The sequence below is a fragment of the Alternaria conjuncta genome, assembly GCF_024043145.1.
Source record: "Alternaria conjuncta strain BMP 0040 chromosome Unknown scaffold_5, whole genome shotgun sequence".
NCBI lineage: Eukaryota > Fungi > Ascomycota > Dothideomycetes > Pleosporales > Pleosporaceae > Alternaria > Alternaria conjuncta.
The window spans coordinates 1,305,408-1,327,949 of NW_026250094.1; the positions used below are offsets into that span (position 1 = coordinate 1,305,408).

Genomic DNA, 22,542 nt, shown 5'->3' on the forward strand with positions numbered 1-22,542 from the left:
CCTGAGGCCATTCTATCCAAACAGTTCACTGACTGCGACGTGTATGACTCCCGAAAGCAAACTGCTCACAAAAGCGCGTATAGCAAAGCACCGACCACCGACATTCCAAAGGATCTTGTTGTGTCGACTGACACTTGTCCGGCGGCTCCAGTAGATTGCGGCGAGGCATCGGAAGCTTCAGGAGTTTGTGTCACAACGTTGGTCTTAGCGGCGATCGTTGTGGCTTGCGTAACAGTGGTAGCGGGTACGGTGGTTTTGACCTCTACTCCACTGACAGTCGCCGTCTCGACAGTCTCCGCGACAGTTGTCGGCGCCGAGTATGTGACGGCCGGGACAGTGGTTGTGTAGACGATGACCTTTCCGAGTTCTGTGACTGGGACTGCTCCACCAACACCAGTACCGGTGTACTGTGCAGGGACCGAGAGGGTCGAAGTGTTTGGCTTCTCAGCCTCGTTGTTCGCGTAGATGTTGGCGCTCTGGCCGTCCTTTGTGTAATCTCCGCTGACGAGGTTGACATCGGTGCCGCCGGAGCTGTAGGTTCCGGCAGCGACGTTTCCGTAAGATCCGTCTGGGAACTGGAAGTTGGTGGTGAACTTGTCGTAGCACATGGGAATGTTGATGTTCTTCACGTTGACGCAGTCTAGGCTCTGACGGCAACCGAAACCGTCCGCACGTCCGTGTACAGATCGCTTGTCGAAAGAGATGCCCTGGATCGACGAGAGAATATCGGTATAGAGGGAACTCAACTCTGTGCCGACTGTTGGTGGAGTTGCGCCTGTCGCTCCTTGCGGCTGGCATGCCTCGTAAGGGTCGTCGTTCGTGGCTTTCGCCATGGAATCGAATGGCGACGCAGTTGCGACGGCCGCAAGAGCGAGGGAGAAGAACTTCAGAGACATTTTGTTGAGATGTGGTGTGTCGTGGGAGTAGTAGATCTTCTGGTACCGAGCGATGGTTATAGGTATTACACGATTGTTACACGGTGTAGTACTGAATGACCGGCGACTTTCAACAAGAGTAACGAATGGCAAACGCAGTCGCGCGAATGTAAAAGCGAGTGACGGAAGGATACGACTGAGTATCTGCCAAGGGTCAGAGGGGCACCCCGAGTCTATATACTGACTGTGCCCATATCGCTGGTGCTAACAGGGTTTAATCAGGCTCGATCTTACAGCCGAACTAGCCAACAGGCACCATGCGCTTTACAACTGACGGCGCGCCACAATGCGATAGGACGTTTACCAACTGCCTGGGATCTGTTATCCGTTGGGCGATCATGTGTTCATCCCCCAAGACCTTGCCCAGGGGCGGCCCTCGTATTGGATTCCCACAGGATTGGCTGCCATACACACACAGCCCAAGTCTTTGGCCCCGCCAATGAGAACACCATCGCCTTTGGCAGTTCCAGGAAAGTCAGCCGCGATGCCAGAACTTTGCTCATGCGCTGCACATGCGATCGATTGAAAAGCCATGCGCCAATAACGCACCGCTAGCCATTAAACGAGCTCATGGTCGCCTGATTCGCCGGGAGATAAATCGGCAGCCTCCAACCGAAGCGCGCCGCGAACGGACTTTTTCCTCATCCCTCAAGCCACGAAACGGCCTTTCATTCGAGATCACGAGAATTTGCAGTGCCGACATCTTTCCGTCTTACTCCAGGTTTGGCCAAGCCCACAACGCCTATCCGTCAACAAATAAAGAAAATAGCGGGTTCCAGCGTCATAAGCGGCAGCCCCGAGTCCCGTCCAGGGCAAGCATGCAGTGTTTGGCCCTGGTTGGTCCCTGACAGCACACCCACAAAACTTGCGGCCACGCGCACGCTGCCGTCCCAAATTTCTCTGCAGCGCTAACACACGACGGTTTTTGTGCGACGGTGATCATTCCCCTGAGCGGCGATAGCGCTCATGTCAAGACTTTGCGGACAGCTCGGCGTTCGCTCGAGCCTTACCTTATTTTGGCCCGCCCAGGTACAGCGTACACCACCAAGACTCTGTATCCTCATGCTAAGATAGGTTGCCGGTCAACAAAGAGACGATAAGAATAGCTTTGTCGTCGCATTCTTCTAGTCCACGGCTTTAGCTTTGCGCTGACCCAATGAGAACATCAGACGGAAGAAATTATTACCGAACAATTCGCGCATTAAGAGCCCTGGAGTGCAATGCTCGCGGTTATTCGGCACTCGATTAGGTTGCTTACCGAGATTTACTTTCGTGTTCTCCTCGCTTCCTCGCGCGATTCTTTATCGCTGTACTGAGCTGCTTCACACTAGGGGAGACGGACTGGCAATTATCATCGACTCATTCCCGAGCCGTCGTTCGTTCTCAATCAGACAACACGTCGCGTGCGTTGTTCCGCTACGGTACAGACTACAGTTTACCCCACCACCATGCCAAGGTGTAAGCAGGGCTAGCTAATAATAGAGTTTTTCGGGGATCGACGCAGGAACAAAGCAGCTTACATCTGCACGCGAGACGCACACGTTAAGGGGACGTTGCCACAACGATGCCTCCAGTTTGATCTGAGCGATGTTGGCTGCTGGCCTGCGATATCATCCTGGCTGTACTGATCCCCAAATCGATCTTTCCGATGCGCGTATGCGGGACCATTCGCACCGGCAACCGAAGGAATTTTCCAATGAATTTCTATACGAGGTAGGACCGATAGCGTGGAATCGGTCATGCGAGGCGACCGGAGCGGAGGTGCGACCTGCATATGTGCCGTAAGAGTACGTGCAGTAGCCGACCTGAACCACATCGTGAACTGATGACGAAGTCCAGACTTGTCTGTCATCAACATCAGTGTTTTGTGGTTGTTGTGGCTGTCGTCTGAAGTTACTTTTCTTTTTCGACCTCGCGTATTGGTTAGTCGCGGCCGCGCCGAAGCGATGTTGTGCTGCTCGTTGGCGTCGGAAGTACCTACGGCATGCGGAACTTGATATCGCAACCAGACTTCACTTCTCAGCATTCGTACATGGGCAACTACTGCCTATCTGGGTAAAAGTTGCGCGACACAGGCTGCCTGCAAGATTGTTGACATTGTGTATAAGCTAGGTTGACTTTCGCAAGGCGTTGCGAGAAGGTGGAAGCTTCTTGCAGTATGCTTGAGGAAGACAAGAACGAAACAAAGAACCAAATGAGTGTTCTGAGTACAGAGAAAGAGCCATCTCGAAATACCGTTCTCCGCGTTCCATCAACAGTATATCGACACCACAACTCCAAATCAGACGTTGCCGACTTCGTCCCTCAGCCTTCCATTCACTTTGGAACATACAAACACCTCTTCCCATCAGCCGCACCTTTGCAACAATCCACCCTGATACTTCGCCCGGCCAAATCAGCCAATTGATCGGGCACGTTCAAACGCGCATTGACACACTTCCCCGAATAGTTGTCTGTCAAAGCTGGGTCTCCCCCGCAATTGGGTTGGAAATAGACTCTCGTCTCGCAGATCACGTTGTCAGCTGCTGGTGGCTGAAAGCTCCCTGCCAAGGCGACGCTTTCCGCACTGAGGAACCCGCTGAAGAACCAGTTGGAGTCGACCGCGTCGTAGCATTGTCCGTATTTAACGTCCTGTTCTTTGAACACCGTAGGCGCATCAGGATCAGGCGGAAATGTTTTCAGACAGTCATCCATCACGAAGACGGTGATTTTGTGGGTTGCGTCGGTTTGGCGGACGTCGAGGGTAGGGGCAGCTGTGAGTGGGCTTGCGAGGCCGATCAACAGCATGGCCTGCTTGGTACGTCAAGGGTTAATATGTGTGTTGTGTGACCACTTGTAACCGGAGGTGTAGGGTTTGCACCTAACGTACTGTGATAGAGAGTCTCATGTTGGTATCTGGAGGAAAGAGGTAAGAAGCGAAACGGTAGCTGTATGGTTGACGTCCAGTGCTGGTTTTCTCTAGGCAAAGAAGATCTAGCTTTCCTTTATACAACCTCCTTCCGCACAGAATCACGTGTGTTCTGCCAGATTGCTGCTTGGACGTAAGAAGATCATATCTCAGTGCGACCAAAGGCTTGCATAGCTTCGCAGTATCTGCCCAGAAAGAGAAAATGTGTCTTGCTGCTTTGTAAAACAAGTGGCACCAGGTCGACCTTAAAAGTGACATGTATCGTAAGCCGCCTCCGCACATTCGAATCCATCAAAGACTTCCAAGCACTATGTTTTGTACGACAGGAACACAATGGGTCGTGGCTGAGCTACTCATGGTATGTGCTACCCCAGATTTGTGTCAGACAAAGAAGCGCGAATCCCGATGCTTCGCATGTGCGGCTAGAACCGGGGAACTTCGGGGTTAGGCGTAACCAGTTTGTTATTTGATAGTCAGCGGCTTGACCCCCTGGAAACACAAGTACTATCACTAGTTGCGTTTCCAAATAACTGCTTGGTACGATGTAGTTCGACATTCACGTCATGAAGGTCACGGTACCACGCTGATTTTGGAGAGGAGCACTGTGGGCGGTAGGCTTCCAGCTCACACTGACTACTCTGCAGCATGTGTAAACAGTGTACAACATGTTGGACATCTTTCGACAGTGTTTTCCGCATATGAGTGCGGAGTTACCATGTAATTGCGGTGTTCCGCTGCAAGTGCGGAGTTCCTACGATCACCAAGTCAATAAAGTACTGGATAAGTTGCCCAATAACCAGATCTTATCCTTTCACAGGATCTGCTCTGAACATCACGAGCTTCTTTGCACCTCGTTGACCCGACAGTCATTCGTGTCGCTTACTATCATCCGATTCCAAAGTACGCCCGAAGTTAGTGTCGCCCCATCGTGCCAGGCATCAACGCATCGATCAATTGACTTCGCCCGCAGTATCGTCGAACCGGAATAAGCACAAGCATCTTCCGCCAGCGTTCTGAGCAGCTGCTCATCGAATGTCTCACTGACATGGCTGAAACACCCGAACGTATCGTCGAACACGCCTATAACCATATCGCACAATGGTATCTAGAATGGGTCGAAAGCGATAAGTCTCCGCGCGAAAGATACACAAGAAAGCTCCTTGATAACTTGCCACCTTCCCCACGCATTCTAGAACTCGGCTGTGGCCCAGGCGTACCGGTACTGAGCATGCTGGTTGACCACGGAGCTCAAGTGACAGCCAATGATATCTCTGCGAAGCAGGTCGAGATGGCTAAAGCTCGTTGCCCGCGTGCAAAGTTCATCGCTGGTAATATGACCATCCTCGTGTTCGAACCCGAGAGCTTCCACGGCGTACTCAGCTTCTACACACTCTTTCACCTACCTCGCTCCCAGCTGAAGGATATGCTCGTCAAGATCTACAGCTGGCTGATGCCTGGCGGTCTCTTCGCTTTCAACCTGGCGAGCGTTGATGAAGAAGAGATACATGGCGAGATGATGGGGTACGGAATGTTTTGGAGTAGTTATGGAGTGCATGAGAACTGCGAAATGCTGGAACAAATAGGTTTCGAGCTGTTGGAGGTGGAGAAAGTAAAGGCAGGCGATGGCAATTTGAACGAAGATGAACCAGACTACGATTCTGAGTTTGTTTGGGTGATGGCGCGGAAGCCAGAGGTCGATAAGAGGAAGATTTAGCAGAAGGCTCAAATTAAGCTCAACTTTGTATACCTCAATAAGTGGCGCTTAGTTTCATATGCACTAATACGTATTTGGTGCGCCAGCGCCCCAAAGTATGCTTGTTCCAGGCATCGATGATCTCATTGCTAGTACAACATCTCGTGTTCACAGGCCTCACGCACTCTTCCTTGGCTTGCGCTGCCAACCTGTCTTAAACTTGCCCATGCCCATTCTAGGGAACACATGCGCCTCAGTGTTGAACACTACGTCAGTGAGAGGAAGAACGTCGTCCGGCGAGAAGAGCAAGTATAGATACTTGAGCGTTTCGGCCTAGCAGAACATGTCAGTACGAAGACTAAATACATCAACGTGTCACGTACCAGCCAAAAGCTCTCCATGTTGTCTCGTCGCGGAGGCGGGATGGCATTCACATTGTTGAGAGAAGTGAAGCCCTCTCCCAACGGAACCGTGGAGTAGTCCAAGAAGGCTTGGAAGATTTCCCAACCCCACTCTCGGTAAATGGGATCTTTCGTAATGCGCCACATCATAAACAGACTTTCGACAGTCTCCGGCCGCTGGAGATTATGCGCATCAAGGGGTTTGATGTTGAAGTCTTTCTTCCAAACCTCTTCAGAGTTTGAACTGCTCGCCAAGGGCTCGCGCGGCATATTCTTCCTGGACTGCAACGACTCGTCGCTCGCGCGGAACCAGACGATTTCCGGTGCTATACCAGTGTCGGTCACTTTGTACATGCCCCAGCAGGTCTTTGTAAGCGCCCTTGCCAATTCCATTTGTTGCGACTTCTCGGTGTTCCAGCTGGGTAGGCGGCGGGCTTCAGCCTCGGTGAGTCCGTTTGTTGCTCCGAGTGCGATGGTACCGGGAAGGAAGCAAACGAGATGATCCATCTTTGGAGACAGAGAGCCGCCAATCCCGCTGGGTAATTCAGCGACGATGCTGAGCTTTGCATGCTTGGTAGGGATGATGAGATGTTTCTGGATGCCTGTCAAAGCCTCCTCCCACATCTCGAGGTAGATCGGCTCGGAAGTCTGTAGGTACTGCTTGATGAGATACTCTGCGACAATTAGCATGGAATCAACGACTGCATGCATTAGATAGCTTACCATAGTATGAGTCGCCTCGACTTCCAAGACGTATCTCTCGTGTTGTGAATTGACCGGAATGGGGCGTGATAAAGATCGGAACCAGACCATCGTGCACGTTGACCCTGTCGACAACCTCCATAACCTTTTCCGCTTTTCGCCAGTATATTTCGTTGCCAGTGACGTTCGATAGGTACTTCATCTCGATCTGCAGTGTTGTCGCTTCGGCCGTCGATGAAGCCCCGCCATCGGCGTGTGATACAAGCCCTCTTCGGCTTGCCAAGTGGATGCTTGCGTATGGTATACCGGACGGCGAATCGTATGCGCCGAGAAGTCTGTCGGCTAGATCCACAGCCTTGGTGAGATAGATGCTGTCTCTTCGCGAAGAGACACCGGGCAGCACTGTCGTGAGATAGTGCGCAGAGAGGAGACCGCCCAACATACGAATTGTGGTCTCAAACGTATTGACATCTTGATCTTGCTCGTAATCTAGACTGCGGTGCAGCCAGATCCTTGCATCAGCTAGTTGCGATGTAAGATTCATGATCATCATCGTGTCGAGACTATCAACGATGATCCAACCCAAGCCTTTCGGACTCATCATTGAACCTTTCTTGGCGATGGGGTGAAATTGATCATAGCCTGCATAATGTATAAGCATCAGATTCCTACGGGGGGAAAGGGCTCACAAACCCCAGGCGTATTTGGAATACGCGTCCCAGCTACTGACAAAAGCATCTTTGACTTGCTGCCGTCGATTATCCCACTCGCTAGGCGGGGTGGGCAGCCACTTCCGAGTAAGAGTCGAAGGGATGGGTTGTGTTGAAAGCCAAAGGCAGACAGAGGCTCCGAGGACAATCGCAGCTGTGAGGTATGGTGTTTTGGAAACCGACCAGGGGGATGAAATTGGCGAGGATGTCGTATGGCCATTAGCCTTTCGAGCATGGCTCGCCTCGCGTTTGCGATTGCGCACGGAAGAACGCGACATACTATAAGAAGTCTAAGTTTGATGAGTAGTGAGGAAGTAGAATCGAGTTTCCACAGGTAGTCATTGTTGACATCCCCCTTCGGTGCGACAGAAGGATTTCAACCACGCCACACTCTCACGTTAGCGCCGGGAATTGAAACCGTGCGTACTGCATATCTCAAATGATGATTGCAGCAGGCTAATCATAAGGCGAATCGATGATCAAAGCGTTCGCGAACCAATACAAGTGACATCCCATTTCCATGCGGCGCAGGCGTATGAACGCGCTTAGGGGACGCGCCTGATCCCCTGCCCTGGTACCATGAAGTGAGACTCCGTCAGTGATACCCATCGTCTCGTAGACGAAACCAGCCTTTTGACCCATACAGCTCAGATAATCCAACCCTGGAGGTTACTGTACGATGGCAGATCTCTCTTTGATGCCAGCTACGCCGGTGACTCACGCTGGTGAAGTAACCTCATGGATTCCGCTCACAAGTACCTTCACGCCATCGTCTGGCTGCGAATCCATCTTCCGGCTCAATGGACCCAGTCTGGTAGCGTTTGATCCAGGCTATGGTCTCGACATCGATGAGGATGTCGACTGCGTACCTTCCGCGGTGACAACGTGGTGGGAACAGGCACGACTGGGTGTCGGCGGTGAGGAGCATACAGCGCTGAGCATTCAGCCCCTAATATGCCCGAATCTGTGGACGACCGTCATGACCTACGTTACGGATACCTCCACAACCCAGATAATGTGCTGTCCCTCGTAAGTTAGCCATGCACACCCTTTCGGCGTTGAACTTACCAGCTCATAGAGGCTACACCAACCCATTCCACACAAGCGGCCCCGTCAACGGTGATTGCGTCTCCACCGTCCCCAAGGTATGGTCTTGACGTATGCATCTACACCTTATGGCTCGTCTAATGACTGGACTATTGAGACAACGACGGCAGCCCGAGATTCGAGTGTCGGAGCTATCGCAGTAGTGGGCTTCAACGTCGCTCGTGCACCTCCGACCTCTACACCAAGCCCTTCCGGTGGCTCTATAAGCTTCTCAGGCTCGTCCTTCACATCCGCATCGCCAGCTATGTCGACAACCGGCCCGTCACCAACTGCTTCCGGTTCGAACGGCCCTGCCAGAGACGGCGGAATGTCAACAGGCGAGAAGATCGGCATTGGCTTGGGTGTTACACTCGGGGTGATCGGTACTGCGGCGCTCATCTTTGCCATGTTGTTGCTTCGCCGAAGACATGGAAAGCGAGCAAAGACGCCTGACGCCTCCGTTCCGGTGGCCGAAAGCGAACCCAAACCGATGGAAACATATCAACACCCTCAAGAATACGAATATCACATCTCTGAGCTCCAGGGTCATTATCAACCTCACGAGCTACCCTCTCAAGAGCCTAAGTCTCCAGTTGAGATGGGATATCCCGGTCGATAGTAGGCGTTTTGGGCAAGCGGTCGTAATATCATGCCTTCTGTCAATATACCAGATTCCGGGTCGGGGCGTGGCTGGCCCACGAAGCAGGAGGATGCGGGCCTCGAGAAGTGCGCAAGCGCGCATTATGGTCACCTAACGCGTTCACTCCGGTTCCGCTTTACCGGTGATACCTATTCTTGGCCCAAATCTGTTAGAGTGCCGCAACACTGGTAGTAGCGCATTCTTGCTGATAGTTCGATGGACTCCGGAACGGGACGAAGACCATCAAAACCTTTGCGTCCGGACCTTCCGTTCTCCATCTCTTTTTCTTAGGCTTTCAGCCTCTATGGACCTGTTACATTCTATTATATTTCTTTCCTGAAGCATGCTGTATGATAATGGTGACTGTTGCTGAGCCGAATTTCGTGTGGGTGGTTGGACTTTGACAGAGCAACGAGGCCACGTTATTGACCAGGTTTTATTGGCTTGGCGTACGTCGAATGAACAACCTTCTTGCACGTTCTGTATGCGCTCTCGCAGACTATCGTCCTACCAACGCCTGCCAGCCAAGATGACTTCTGCTTCGCTGTGCGTGTTTGCGACAGGTGTTCAAGATAATCGCTTGACACCCCCTCTAATACGCAAGATCTGGAGGCGTACTTCGACCTGGCTATGCATTCTCGTCCTTCATCGCTCATCGGTCTCTTTGCATCATCCCGTCATCGAAATTCATCTCTCATCGCGGTCTGAGGCAGAGGACACGTCGCGCCAATGGCGCAATCGCTGACAGTCGGCTTAAACGGCGAATTCGGACGAGCCGGCGATTCCCATAGTGCGTATATGATCCCAAAGAAGCGCAAAACGCGACATACGTAAGCGGTTGCGTCAGTGCCTGAGGTACCTGCAGAGAAGACACCAGGCAGCAACGTTTGGAAACGCCTCAAGTTGTGTTTGTCACGTCTTGTCGCGTTCCTGGTGATATCAGAAAGGGGACGACAGCATGCTGCGCCACTGTTTTGGGCGCAGCGCTAAGCCCAATCTGGTGGTGCTTGCGAGAAAAATCAACCACAACAACGGCTGCTTCCTGCGGTGGACATCTCGGTGCGGCAGACCAATCGACTCGGACTGCCATGCCATCCCTCGTCCGGTTTCAGAATGAAGTTTGCAGCCCTGTCATCGCCCTCTTCCGCTTCTGATAGGTCCAGTCATACACGCTGCTTACACGCTGTGTGGTCCGATCGCGAATTCTTTCCCTAGCGAGTCTTCGCACTGCCGGCCGAACGCCTTGTCCAACCTACGTCGACGTCAATTTCCTGAGCTTATCGTCGCGTACCTCGGTGCATGGGAGTCGGCCTTGCGCTCATCTACAGAGCTTGTCAGATATAGGCGAGCTGAAGCTTGTCGCTTGGATCGTTTGGTAATATAGGCTTGATCGTAGTCGTAGGCTTCAGAGGCGGAGTTGCCTGAAATCCGATTAGGAATATCGTTGTTTACCTACGGCATCTTTAAAGTCAGAACCGAAGGCCCGAATCTGGAAGGCAAGTGTTGTCTTTGGTGCCTGAGTCTTGTCCCTGTCGCCTTCTTCTATTCTTCCATTCCTTAGAATACCGTATCACGATGGTCTACACCGGAAAGCCGAGCCGGGGGTGTGGGATGTGTAAAAGCCGCCGAATAAAGGTATGTATTACCTCGCGACAATTACTCTATTCTCTTGACTAGCGATATCGCCTCCGAGCGTATTCGGATGCGCTTGCCTGAGGCCGCGTTTTGGCTCGCCGACTGACTGTGCATAGTGCGACGAGAAACGACCAACATGTGGCAACTGCAAAAAGTCCGCCCGAGTATGTCCCGGCTATCCTGATGATTTCGACCTTGTCTTTCGAGATGAGAACAAAGCTATGGCCAAGAAGGCGAGGAAGTCTTCCGGAACGACCGCGTCGAGCAATAGCAACGGTGCGTCAAGCTCCAGCACTTCGCCGCATCTGTATGTACTACACCATTCTGCCCATGTCGATCCGCTTTGTGCACAGGGGATACCGATAAGCTTTGCCGAGCAAATGGGTACCCTCGTAGGCGGTATGCGTTCTGAAAGTGTTCACATGTGATTGTCGCAAGCCGAAGACCCACATTGCAATTTGTACGCGCTAACACAAATAGGTCACCTTCTTCGACGTTCGATGTACCACCGGGGGAGAATGCAGTACCGGGGGAGAAAGCCTTTCAAATAATCACCTCACGATCAAGAATACCCTCAGACTTAAGCCCATCACAGCAAATACTTGCTCTGTCCAACTATACAACACCACCACTGTCTCTAGACCAGTCTTTCGACTTCGAAGCGTTCGTGTGGAATCTGGAAAACGCAGTACCGCCAACCATAACACTCGCGCCAGAATGCGAAGCCGTACCGTTCTTCTTCAAGAACTTCATCACCTTGCCACAACAGGCCGAAAGCACACGAGGATACCTAGAATATTTGGTGCCACTCTACAATCGTGCCCGCCCATCTTCGGTCCTCCATTTGGCTACTACTGCTGTTGCGATGGCAACATGCGGTCAGTATCCTGGCCGACAACAGCTCCTCCGTGAAGCGGTGACCACCTACGGCAAGGCTATCAAGAAATTGAACGAAGATCTGAAAGATCCTGCGATGGCGAAGAGCGATGAGACGGTACTGGCTGTTCTCGTGTTTTCATTATATGAAGTAAGTGGACGAGATATCTCTTGCGGGCCTCCAATAGCCTGATTGTCTACCCCCAGATGCACATGTTGAGCTAACGAACATCAGACCATAATGAGTACAGACGACACTATCACGGCATGGGGAAACCATGTCGACGGTGCTGTGGCATTAACGAAACTAAGAGGAATCGAACAGTTCAACGATCCAATGTCACATGCAATGTTCCGCGCCGTGCGAACGATGATGGTAAGTACCAATAACAAATCGTTTGCATGCCATAATCTAACGAAGGACAGATCACAAGCTGCGTTCAACGCTCAAAACCCATCGACTCTTTTCCCGGTACCGGAGGCTGGGTCGGCAACGGCGACATCTCCGAAGAGAATGCTGCCAATCGGCTGACACTCATCTGTATTGATCTCCCAAACCTCCGCGCTCGTGCGAACATCCTCACTACCACACCCTATGATCCCGCCTACGAATCAGAAGCGAAGCAAATCCTCGACCTTGCGCAAATGGTCGACGGAAACCTCGAAGAGTGGTATCGCACCCTGCCTCCAGAGTGGAAACATCGGATCATCGGCGTCTCCAGCGATTCAATCGCACCCGAGGAGATCGCGCTGGCTGAAAGATGGCCAGGCGAGCAACACGTATATCATGACGTGTCATTGGCGAGTATAATGAACGACTACCGCGTTTGTCGGATATTCTGTCGAAGAGTCATCATGGCATGTGTGACATGGCTCAGCATCGTTGGCAACTATGCAGATGGCGATGAGACGTGGAGTAGGAGCGTGTTTGTCATCCAGATGATGGTGGACGAGATCAGTGCATGTGTGCCATTTCACATGAACTACGAGTTGCAACCTGTGGCGAAGGAAATGGGTCAAGAGCAAAATGGTATGTCGAAGTCCTGCTAACATGATGTGAAGCATGGCGCTAACTCTTTTGCAGCTGCGGAGGCATTCGGCGGATACTCGCTGGTATGGCCACTATACGTCGCAGCAAACGCCGAGACCGTACCACAAGAGCAACGCGACTGGCTGTTGGGTCGACTGTCCATCATTGGCACAAAGTTTGGGCTGAGTAGTGCTCAGGTGCTGGTATTAGCGAGAAGACATGTTCTGACATGTGGCCCCATGTTCCCTTGACGCAGGCCAGGGTGGGGCAAGGGATCTGTAAGAATATGTGGAGGAAAGAAAACATTCCAATTCGTGGTGAACAGCATCGCACCTGTATTATACCTAGGTTTTTAGATAACAGTAAATGGGACTTCGCGGAGGGTCTAATATAAGCCGAATGTCTGTTCCATGGATCGTCATCCGTATCTAGTAAGTGTTCATGTGACCCACGCGTTCGACGCGGATGATCAGTGGGGACATGCAACATGTCAATCGTCAGGCGTCCTAAGCGAAACCCTCGTGATAACAAAACATCACCAGCACCCATCATGCCAGAATCAAAAAAGTTCTTCCTGGCCGCTCACATGTCCGGACTTTTGATCGAGGCATCATCCGTGGCGATCAGCGGCCCGTTTCCGTGCCAAGGCTGACCCTTCAATTCGTGTTCGGGGTTTCATCTGCTCAGCCACAGCCACGGCATCTATAGCGACTGTGGGCCCCTAGCCCTTCAACAATTTGCAGGAGCTTGAAAGTTTCCTTCCCTGAAGTCTATCTGTATTCCTCCCTCATCAGCCTCATTCACAGACGCACTCGCCTCGCGCAAGGTTACCCCGCCACACGACCCTCAGCGCAACACCAGCCTCGCTACGTCATCATCACCACAACCATGGGCGCATTGAACCTCATCCCGCTCTTCGTTCTCTTCGCGGTGGTCGGAGGCGTAGGATGGGTCGGCTATCAGGTAATTCATCTCTCCGACAATGCGCGCGCACGGCATGCTAAGCTATGCGCCTCACAGATCTTCCTCTACTCCAACGAGCTCGCCGAGCGCGGCGTCAAGAAGATGGAGAAGAAGAACGTCGTCTTCACCAAAGATGGCGCTAAGGTTGGAGTCAAGGAAGTCAATGCAGAAGACTATGCGGACAAGACGCAACGTGCCTTCGTCAAGACATGGAATACTGCGCATGAAGGGTAGGTCGTCATGAAGGATTATAGGGCATCATTGCTGACTACATGATAGGGGATCCCCAGCTGCGCGAAGACCTACGAGGTAGTTACAAGGCGATACGCGATCTGTGTGCGAACGGACATTTCTTTTCTACGATACCTTTTCCTTTGGGCATGCGCGGTCGATATCGCCTTGTCCGCATCGGCCGTCGCGAGGATGATGGAAAGATGATACTGACAGGTGTTTGGAGGTCTACATCTCGATACAGCAACGATGATTGACGCTTGCGGCGACACACTCGGTGCATCCGTATGCAGTACTTCTAGGCAGGATAATGAAGAGACGATGCTTATCGAGGCCCTATCAACATGGCACGCTTCTTTCGTACTGCTAACCGCTCGTGCGATAGGTTCTCGCTGCCAAGTAGCACCAAGTACCGAATGCTATCGCTTCCAAGTTTCCTCACTGAGTAGTACCTGCCGACGTCACCTCGAAGGACTTGTGCAGACTGGAGTTTGATCCGATTACGCGTCCACTCATGGCGATAAGCATACAAGAGCGATCGAACATGCGCTTCGAGCAGTGTTCCGACATGCCGAATCTTGATTGCTGCTCGTACCCAGCTCAACAACAGCTTCGATTGGCAGCGGATCTATCCTATTCGACTATATACCCCCATAAGACCGCTGTTGGGAGCGGGGTACATTCGAAGCCTGCATTCTTGGCCGTGGACGTTTCATCTAGACCCCCGGATTGATGTATATCGCTCATCGGTCAGCATCACATGTCACAACATGCACATCGAACCCCCAATACAATTGTCTTGCATCGGGGTTACTAGCACGGTGGGCATCCCACGCACCGCGACGGGAACGATACAAGAACGACGTTCGGGGTATAAGGCGTATGGGCCGAAGAGGTGGGGCAGGCGGGGTGTAAATTACAGTCTGGCCGATTCTTAGGAGCTGTTAGAGGGGTGCATCGAGTTTAAAGGTGATGATCAGATATCGATTCGCGCTAGCCTGCTTATGCCAGCACCAGCCTGAGGATCAACGACTCTCGCGCACGGACGTTCGATGAACAAAACCATGTCGTGAACTTTGTTGATAACTAGCCCAAGGGTATTAGGCGGTCGTTCTACGGTCTTTATGATTAACCCGGCAGATGATGCGTTGCTCCATGAGATCTTCAAGTCAAACCCCGCCTACCAGATACATAACGCGGGGAGTATCTTCATTCAAGACAGTATCGCCCAAGTCCAAACATGACGATTTTGACGAGTATCTCAACGACTGGATTTACGCTGTTTAGCTTGAAGGGTATTTTCAATGCGTTCGAAGTGATTTTGGCGTCAGTGAGTCAACACCTCACGTTCCTGAGGTTGCCGTCACCCTTGCCCTGGCATCTGACATCCGTCTCACGATCGTGACATGAGGAGACTACCCAACCCCCTGACTACCACATTGATGCGACTCACCTATAAAGCTTCACTGACTCCGAATAGGCCATTATCTACGGTACCTGCACAGTAGTATACAACATCTTTTTCCATCCTCTCAGGCACATCCCTGGTCCCCTCTTCGCACGCGCCACTGGTCTATGTTTCGCGCTACACATACGCGATGGTAGTGTGGTCAAATGGATCAAAGAATGCCACGAAAAATACGGTGATGCAGTGCGTCTAGAACCGAATGAAGTCAGTTTCATCTCGGGAGAGACTGCGTGGCAGGATATCTACGGCCACAAAACGGATAGAAGCAGAAACTTTGTCAAGGACCTGAAGTGGTTGTAGGTTAATTCCATTTGAAGCTATGAGCGAGAAGATGCTGATGACAAGATAGCCCCCGGCCTGTCAATGGCGTCTTGTCACTTCTCATCGCAGACGAAGAGGGGCATCCGCGGATGCGACGTAGCTTATCGCACGCTTTCAGCGACAAGGCTCTACGAGGACAGGAAAGTCTCATACAGTCTTATGTCGATCTTCTGGTACAACGTCTGGGCGAACACGCTGCCGAAGACACCGATATCGATATCAGGACTTGGTACAGTGCGTATTACACGCAGCGCCTTCTCCTTCAGAACTCAGACTAACCATATACGATAGACTTCACGACCTTTGACATCATATCCGACCTCACATTCGGCGAACCCCTCTACTGCCTCCGCGACTCCAAAGAACACCTCTGGATCTCCATCACCCTCCGCAGCCTGCAAGCCATCGCCCTCCACGTCTCGCGAGGCAAGCACTTCACATTCCGCTATCTCGATTTCGTGCGAAGCCTCTTCACCGACAACACGGGCCCCATGCGCGCCCGCTACGAATTCGCGAAACGCGCCCACGACATGGTCAGCAAGCGCCTGGAGAAGATCCAAAGCGGCGAAGACACCCGTCCCGATTTCTTCACGCACATAATCAAGAACCAAGAGAAAGAAAGTACCCGACTCACCCGCGCGGAAATGGATAGTAATGCTGTTTCGTTCCTTATCGCAGGCAGCGAAACGAGCGCCACGGCTCTGGCGGGTGCGACGTACCTCCTCCTCCGCAATCCACAGCCGTACAGGAAACTCGTTACGGAAATCCGGTCGCGCTTCTCCTCTGCGGATCAGATCACCGTTGACGAAGTGAATAAGCTGGATTACCTCATCGCCGTCTTCCAGGAAGCGCTCAGGTACTATCCGCCTGCTGCTACAGGGCTTGCTCGTGTGGTACCGGCGGGCGGTGATCGGGTGTCGGGCTACTATGTCCCTGGCGGGGCGTCGGTATATGTTTCCATGCACGCCATGGGTCATTCTGAGCGTAACTGGAGGGATCCGGATGCTTTTGTGCCGGAGAGGTGGTTGGGGGATGAGCGGTACACGGATGATAAGAGGGCGAGCCATCAGCCGTTTAGCTTTGGGCCGAGGAATTGTATTGGGAAGACGTATGTTGCACCCTCTCTCTCCTTCCTACTTCTTGTCTCTAAGGACGTCGGGCTGACATCACCGTCTCTAGTCTTGCACATGCGGAAACGCGCCTCATTCTCACCAAGGTGCTTTTCGCTTATGATCTGGAGCTTGTGGATAAAGAGAGGGATTGGATGGACCAGAAGGTTTTTGCGCTTTGGGATAAAGGGCCTATGATGGTCAAGGTGAAGCCTGCACAGCAGCCGTGAGGTGTCGTGTTGCAACATGACGAGCTGGCATTGTCGGATATTTTTTGAGTCAGTTGATTTGCTACACTTGAGGCATGGAACATTGCAAATCCATCCACGCTATCATCGCGTTGGGTAATTCTATCATCTACGACGGTCTCGTTTCGTTTTGCACTCGTCCCATGTGTTGTAAATCACTATCTACAATGTGTAGATGAACTCTGGGTTCTCTCTATCTGTCAGGTCAAGCCATCTGCACCAACGGTCAGCACTTGCGCATCTCAAAAATTCGAGGTGTTAAAACTTACTCTTGGTTCTCAAGCTTCACATATCCAGGGTCAGCACGAACCAGCGCCTTCTTCTTATTCTGCCTGACGCAGTAGAAGTGAATGAACGCTATGATACCCAAGCAAACACCATAACAGACGATGATCGTTATCTCGGCGGAAACATAGCGGGGCGCGTCTTGCTGGCGGAAAGTTTGAGGGCCTATATTCATGCATCATATTAGCCGGACTCGTCTCAAGCATAGAGGTAGTACGTACCGATAATATTTCCAGCACAGTACCCAATAAGATACATAGCCGCCACAGTTGTCTTCTTCGTATAGCCTGCTACATTACTCGAGATGAGACTGAGCAAAGCGACAAACGGGGTAGGGCTGGCTTGGGTGAGGTAATAGCCAGCGAGACGACCGGAGTTGTTGTTCAGAGGCAGTGCGACGATGAGGATCATGCCGATCATAGCAGTGGTAAGGCCGATCATGGATATGAGGAGGCGGTAGCCGTATTTGTCGCCTGCCCAGCCACATGCGATGAGAAAGACGACTTCGACCGCGCCGCCTGGGGTGCCGTAGAGGAGGGATTCTTCAGGCGTGTAGCCGAAGCCGACGATGAGTTGGGAGAAGAAGTTTGAGATGCCGCCTTGGTGGGGTGTTAGCAGTTGGTTCGGTGAGGTTTGTGAATGATGGCTTACCGTTGGGGATATCAGCGATCAACGCGTAGAAGAAGAACGCCCAGCTCAACGGATCGACCAACGCCTCCTTCAACTGATACCACTTGAAGTGTTTGTTACCCACACCCTGCGCATTGATCCTAATACGTTCAATCGCCAAAACCCGATCCTCCTTACTCAACCACCTACAGTTCAACTGGTTATCCGGGACGATCCACAAAAACGCGATACCAAGACACGTAGTAAGCAGTCCCGTAACCAAGAAAACAATCTTCCAGGGCTCCATGATAGTTCCGTACTTGCGACATCCCACAGCAATGCCGTAAGCGACGCAGCCGCCGAAGATTTGCGCAAAGCCGTTGAAACTGAACCAGATGGCTGTGCGTGAGCCTTGTTCTTTCTTGGTGTACCATTGCGAGGTGAAGAGGGCGAAACCGGGGGTTACGGCTGCTTCGAAGACGCCGAGGAAGAAGCGGATGGCGATTGCTCCAGCGTAGTTTTCTACGGCTGCGAAACAGGACAGGACGAGGCCCCACATTATGATGTTGAACGCCGCTTTGATATGTTAGCCCCTTGGCAACATGCTGAATAGTTAAAGCATTAGAGTGGAAGGAGACGTACAGTATTTCCCCAGTGGCAAGACTTGCAGTAGACGCGTGGTAGGATACTCCCAAGCGATATATCCAAAGTAGAACATGCTACCCAGCCACGAGTACTGGTCTCCGACTAGACCGATACCTGATTCTAGTATGTTGTCCGAAGGAGGGAGTTTCAGACCCATGATACTTGCGTAACTCAATGTGGTCTTGTCGAGGTAGTTAAGCCCGTAAACTATGCACATGATCTGTAAACATCATTAGCTCGTTACCAGTCATGCCAACGAACGCATCGATAATTTTCAGAACAGGGAAAATTGAACGTACGGGCATCATATGCATATCAATCTTCCTCAGCAGCGCTTTACTCTTCTCTTCCGTCAACTCCACAACCTGGCCCTCCATGCCCTCGAACGCCTTCATCGCCGCATCGGCATCGTGTGAGTGCTTCAAGAGTTTCTCGTCGAGGACATTCTTGAGACCTTTTCCGTTGTTTTCGACAATCGGTTCTTTCTCGACATCCACGGGCGCAGGATGCGGAGATGTGGGTGGGTGGTCGGTCGCTGACGCCATGACGTGGTATCTCGAGGGCGCTCGATCGCTTCGAATAGTCGACTCAACGAAAGAACAAAGATGCGCAATACTCAACTGCGCAAGTCGTAGTCACAATCGTTCATATAAACCCACCCAAGAGCCGACGCGACGTCAACGTCGACGCACAAACCTCCGTAAACGATAACCGACCTCCCCAACGCGCCATTGACGTCCGCCCATTCATAGTTGATAAGCCACCCCTGCATCTCCCTACACGCGATACGCTCACGCCCGCAAGTTGCCGTACCACTGCGGGGTATCTCTTGTGTTGATCCGCGGAACTACTCGAGATAGGGTCTGACACTACGTGATAGACAAGCGTACCTTCCGCAACAGGAAGCTGCGATGGGTGGCTAGTTCCGTTAAAATGGGGGTGATTGGGTAATTGCCGGGAGAGAAGCAGTGGACGCTCAGCGGAGGCGTCAGACAAGGTATCGCAAGAGTCGCAAGAAGTCGGCTTGGTCATGATAGCGGGGCTTGGCTTGTCTGCTGGACGGTGTGCGAGTTGATAGAGAGACAGGTGCGTGATGGTGATGATGTCAGTGCTGAAAGCTTATCGCTAGTCGCGATTAGACACGTTAAGCATAAAGCAACGTTAAAACTCTAAGGTGAACGTCAGGACAGTCACGGAGCGATCATATTCGAAAAGACTTGCATGCGATGGCGGTATGAAATTTTGTATTGCAGCAGCGACAAACATCATAGCTAGCGTGATACACATAGCACTTCGTTGTACCAACAAAATTGTGGGAAGAATTACTCCGTTGAACTCCAGGCCCGATTATCGGCCGATGCTGTGAACCGCGCATCTCCCCAGCCCCCAGGCTTATCATGATTTGGCCATGTAGCCGTGATACCCGAACGCCGCCCATATGCCGTTCGTAAATGCTGAAGACGACCACCCGTACTCGGAAAGAAAAGTGGGGAGTACAGATGTGAATGTGGAAGAAGAACAAGAAGAAGGCGCTTGGCAGCGGAAGAAGGATAAGACACTAGTTGCGATATTGCTATGATCGCACGAACACGCTGTTGAGTTTGTTCAACGCGCTGCTATCGGCAGCGGTGCTGTTCTTAGCGAGTCTCTCCGGTGCCAAGTCTCGGGGGAATCTCGTTGCGGTGTTAGGACTGCGGCTGCCAGAACGGCTGTTGTTCTGGTTGTCCTTATCTTGGTTCTCGCCGTTGAGCAGCGACCCCAATGTAGGAAGCGGCCTTGATGCTGCGGCTGCAGCGGTGCTATTTGACTCGGGTGCCCGGGACTCGGATTTGTCAGATGGCTCTGGTGTCGGTGGCTTGTTCGCACCTGCTGCGGCGGCCGTGCCGTTGATAGCTGGAAGTTGCGGACCTTGCTCGGGAATTGATGGTGTTGGTCCCGGAGGAGGCGCAGGGGCACTGGCACGTTGAAGGTGTTGTTGTTGAGCTTGCTCAGCTGTCGATGGTGTGCGAAGTGGTGGTGTCGCCATATATTGTTGAGCAGCGTGTGCGGCATGCGCTGCGTAAGCGGGGTGTTGCATCAGCATGGGATGGTGGCCTTGAGGAGCGTGAGGGTGGGCCATTGGCGGGCGGTCGAAAACGTGTTGTGGGTGGTATGGAGGCTGCGCGTAGACGACGCCCGGGTAGAAGTAAGGCTGGTGCGAGTAGTACATGGGAGGTGTACCGTTGGGTGGTGTGGGAGGATACATTGGTATCGCGTACATGGGTGCGACAGGGCCACCACGGGTATACGGCGAGGAAGGTGCCATGCTGTGTCCGGGTGCGTTGTATGGTGAGCCAGGCATGGGCCCGCGAGTGACGGCAGGCACAGTCTGGGTCTCGTTCACCGCCGACTCCGGGTACATGTTCTTTGGCGGGCGGATGTGCCGCAGTTGCGCATCGTTGGTTGGTTGTGGGAGGTTGTTGGAATTCGATCGCGAGTAGTAGCTTATGAGGTGGAGGTGCTGTCCACTCTGGGTGGTGATGCTGAAGGACTGCTTCATGAGACCGTCCGGCTTGTACCGGTAGCCGTCTGGTCCCTCGCCGTCCGATTCGCCTGAGCCTGTGCCGTCTGGCGACTTTCCGCTCGCCCTCTTCGCTACTGGGGCTGTGGGAACTGCGCTGCCTCCCCGCTTGCCCTCCATCTCTCGATACGTGAGGAAGCTGCCCGACACGCGACTGGCACTCCATGATTTTCCGTCGGTCCACCGCCTCATGCCGGCCTCGCGCTCGTCCCATACAAATACTGAGCCTGACTTGATCTGCTGGCGTTCTTTCTCGGATAGGCGGCGCTGTACCCGCGGTAGTATGCCGATGCGGCAGGCCTCAAACAGGATGATGGCATCGTTTGGCGTGCGAACGTGTCCGTGGTAGGTCTCCATTGCGAAGACGTGTGTGGGGGAAGTGTGTCGAAGATAGTGTGGAGGTGTCAAGACCTCATAGATGCTGTGTGGATCGCGTTAGTCCAAGCCATGGAACAAGCGCTTCAGGTTCAAGGCAATGCGACAGTTGTGGTAATCTTGGTATGCAGGGTTTCCGGCAAACTCGGAAATCGCGGTGCGCATGAATGTTGGAACATGGCGAACCGAGGAACGGCATGCCAGAGAGGGGGCAGGCAAAGCGGCACGGAGACACGAAACATAGATAGAGACTTACATTAGGGTGTGTGACTGTGACGGGACGTGTCTGCAGAGCTGTCGCAACGTCTATATGGGGCAGTGCGATGAGGTCAAATGTGTCGAGGTCCGGTGACGTGAAACGGGCCGGCAATGAAACGGAGTCAGCGTCTGATAGGTGTGCGCGGCAGTGGTCCACTTGGTATAGGCGGCGGTAGGTGACGAAAGCTGGAAGTTGGGGAAGATGGGTCAGAGGGCGAAATCTTTGGAAAGCCATCAGCAGTCATCCGCCCTCATGTACTTGCCGGCAGGCGGGCTTGGGACCCAGCAACGCTCCTTTGGCGTCTCTGGCCCTTTCTGGGCGCTGGGGTCGTCGTCTTGATCGCCCGCCGAGACGTGGAGTGGCGTCTGATAGCGAAATAAGGCGCACGACAAGCTTTATTTGGACCCCAGCTAGCTGCTCACTGGTCCTCCGTTCCAGCGGAGCCCCAGCAGCGTCTACCCACACACAGCCCCCAATATCTGCCATGCCGCCCTGTGCCACCAGCCAGCGTCCCCAGACGGCGTGAGAAACTGTTTGCAGCGACGAGCCCTCACCGCGGCTCGCACACGCCGGAGCCACGGCATGCCCAGCACCACGCAGCGCCTGGCGGCGTTGGCTCGCCCAGCCAAGCTTTGCGAGCCGGATAACTCTAAACGAATCTTTATTTTCGACAAGCCTTCGATCCCTTGGCAGCCCCACTCGGACCCCGGCGCTGACACCTCCCAAGACTTCGCGGTGTGGTCCATCAGTCCGTCAATCCGTCTTGTCCTGCTTGGCCCCCGCTAGCAGCAACACACCAAGCACAGCCAAGGCGTTCCAAAAGTCCGTGTCGTCCCAAAACCAACCCACGCTC

General features: G+C 52.8%; 9 protein-coding genes across 9 annotated transcripts; 4 read left to right on the top strand and 5 right to left on the bottom strand.

Annotated features, from left to right (window-relative positions):
- Positions 1 to 65: 65 nt before the first annotated feature.
- J4E85_004084 (uncharacterized protein) lies at positions 66 to 896 on the bottom strand (the record flags this gene model as incomplete). Its single annotated transcript, XM_051468346.1, has 1 exon — positions 66 to 896. The coding sequence occupies one exon, from the start codon at positions 894 to 896 to the stop codon at positions 66 to 68; it is 831 nt and encodes a 276-aa protein (XP_051327938.1).
- A 3,992-nt stretch (positions 897 to 4,888) lies between these two features.
- Positions 4,889 to 5,557, top strand: J4E85_004085 (uncharacterized protein; the record flags this gene model as incomplete). Its single annotated transcript, XM_051468347.1, has 1 exon — positions 4,889 to 5,557. The coding sequence occupies one exon, from the start codon at positions 4,889 to 4,891 to the stop codon at positions 5,555 to 5,557; it is 669 nt and encodes a 222-aa protein (XP_051327939.1).
- A 156-nt stretch (positions 5,558 to 5,713) lies between these two features.
- J4E85_004086 (uncharacterized protein) lies at positions 5,714 to 7,240 on the bottom strand (the record flags this gene model as incomplete). Its single annotated transcript, XM_051468348.1, has 3 exons — positions 5,714 to 5,869; positions 5,920 to 6,611; positions 6,661 to 7,240. 3 exons carry the CDS (start codon positions 7,238 to 7,240, stop codon positions 5,714 to 5,716), a joined length of 1,428 nt encoding a protein of 475 aa, XP_051327940.1.
- Positions 7,241 to 8,522: 1,282 nt separating this feature from the next.
- On the bottom strand, positions 8,523 to 8,843 carry J4E85_004087 (uncharacterized protein; the record flags this gene model as incomplete). Its single annotated transcript, XM_051468349.1, has 2 exons — positions 8,523 to 8,587; positions 8,624 to 8,843. 2 exons carry the CDS (start codon positions 8,841 to 8,843, stop codon positions 8,523 to 8,525), a joined length of 285 nt encoding a protein of 94 aa, XP_051327941.1.
- Positions 8,844 to 10,931: 2,088 nt separating this feature from the next.
- Positions 10,932 to 12,867, top strand: J4E85_004088 (uncharacterized protein; the record flags this gene model as incomplete). Its single annotated transcript, XM_051468350.1, has 5 exons — positions 10,932 to 10,986; positions 11,352 to 11,737; positions 11,822 to 11,962; positions 12,013 to 12,616; positions 12,671 to 12,867. The coding sequence occupies 5 exons, from the start codon at positions 10,932 to 10,934 to the stop codon at positions 12,865 to 12,867; spliced, it is 1,383 nt and encodes a 460-aa protein (XP_051327942.1).
- A 637-nt stretch (positions 12,868 to 13,504) lies between these two features.
- Positions 13,505 to 13,813, top strand: J4E85_004089 (uncharacterized protein; the record flags this gene model as incomplete). Its single annotated transcript, XM_051468351.1, has 2 exons — positions 13,505 to 13,579; positions 13,637 to 13,813. The coding sequence occupies 2 exons, from the start codon at positions 13,505 to 13,507 to the stop codon at positions 13,811 to 13,813; spliced, it is 252 nt and encodes an 83-aa protein (XP_051327943.1).
- Positions 13,814 to 15,050: 1,237 nt separating this feature from the next.
- Positions 15,051 to 16,938, top strand: J4E85_004090 (uncharacterized protein; the record flags this gene model as incomplete). Its single annotated transcript, XM_051468352.1, has 5 exons — positions 15,051 to 15,140; positions 15,291 to 15,574; positions 15,700 to 15,833; positions 15,891 to 16,707; positions 16,779 to 16,938. 5 exons carry the CDS (start codon positions 15,051 to 15,053, stop codon positions 16,936 to 16,938), a joined length of 1,485 nt encoding a protein of 494 aa, XP_051327944.1.
- A 180-nt stretch (positions 16,939 to 17,118) lies between these two features.
- On the bottom strand, positions 17,119 to 19,040 carry J4E85_004091 (uncharacterized protein; the record flags this gene model as incomplete). Its single annotated transcript, XM_051468353.1, has 6 exons — positions 17,119 to 17,170; positions 17,226 to 17,406; positions 17,463 to 17,840; positions 17,893 to 18,426; positions 18,493 to 18,715; positions 18,795 to 19,040. 6 exons carry the CDS (start codon positions 19,038 to 19,040, stop codon positions 17,119 to 17,121), a joined length of 1,614 nt encoding a protein of 537 aa, XP_051327945.1.
- Positions 19,041 to 20,068: 1,028 nt separating this feature from the next.
- Positions 20,069 to 21,412, bottom strand: J4E85_004092 (uncharacterized protein; the record flags this gene model as incomplete). Its single annotated transcript, XM_051468354.1, has 1 exon — positions 20,069 to 21,412. One exon carries the CDS (start codon positions 21,410 to 21,412, stop codon positions 20,069 to 20,071), a length of 1,344 nt encoding a protein of 447 aa, XP_051327946.1.
- Between the last annotated feature and the right edge of the window lie 1,130 nt (positions 21,413 to 22,542).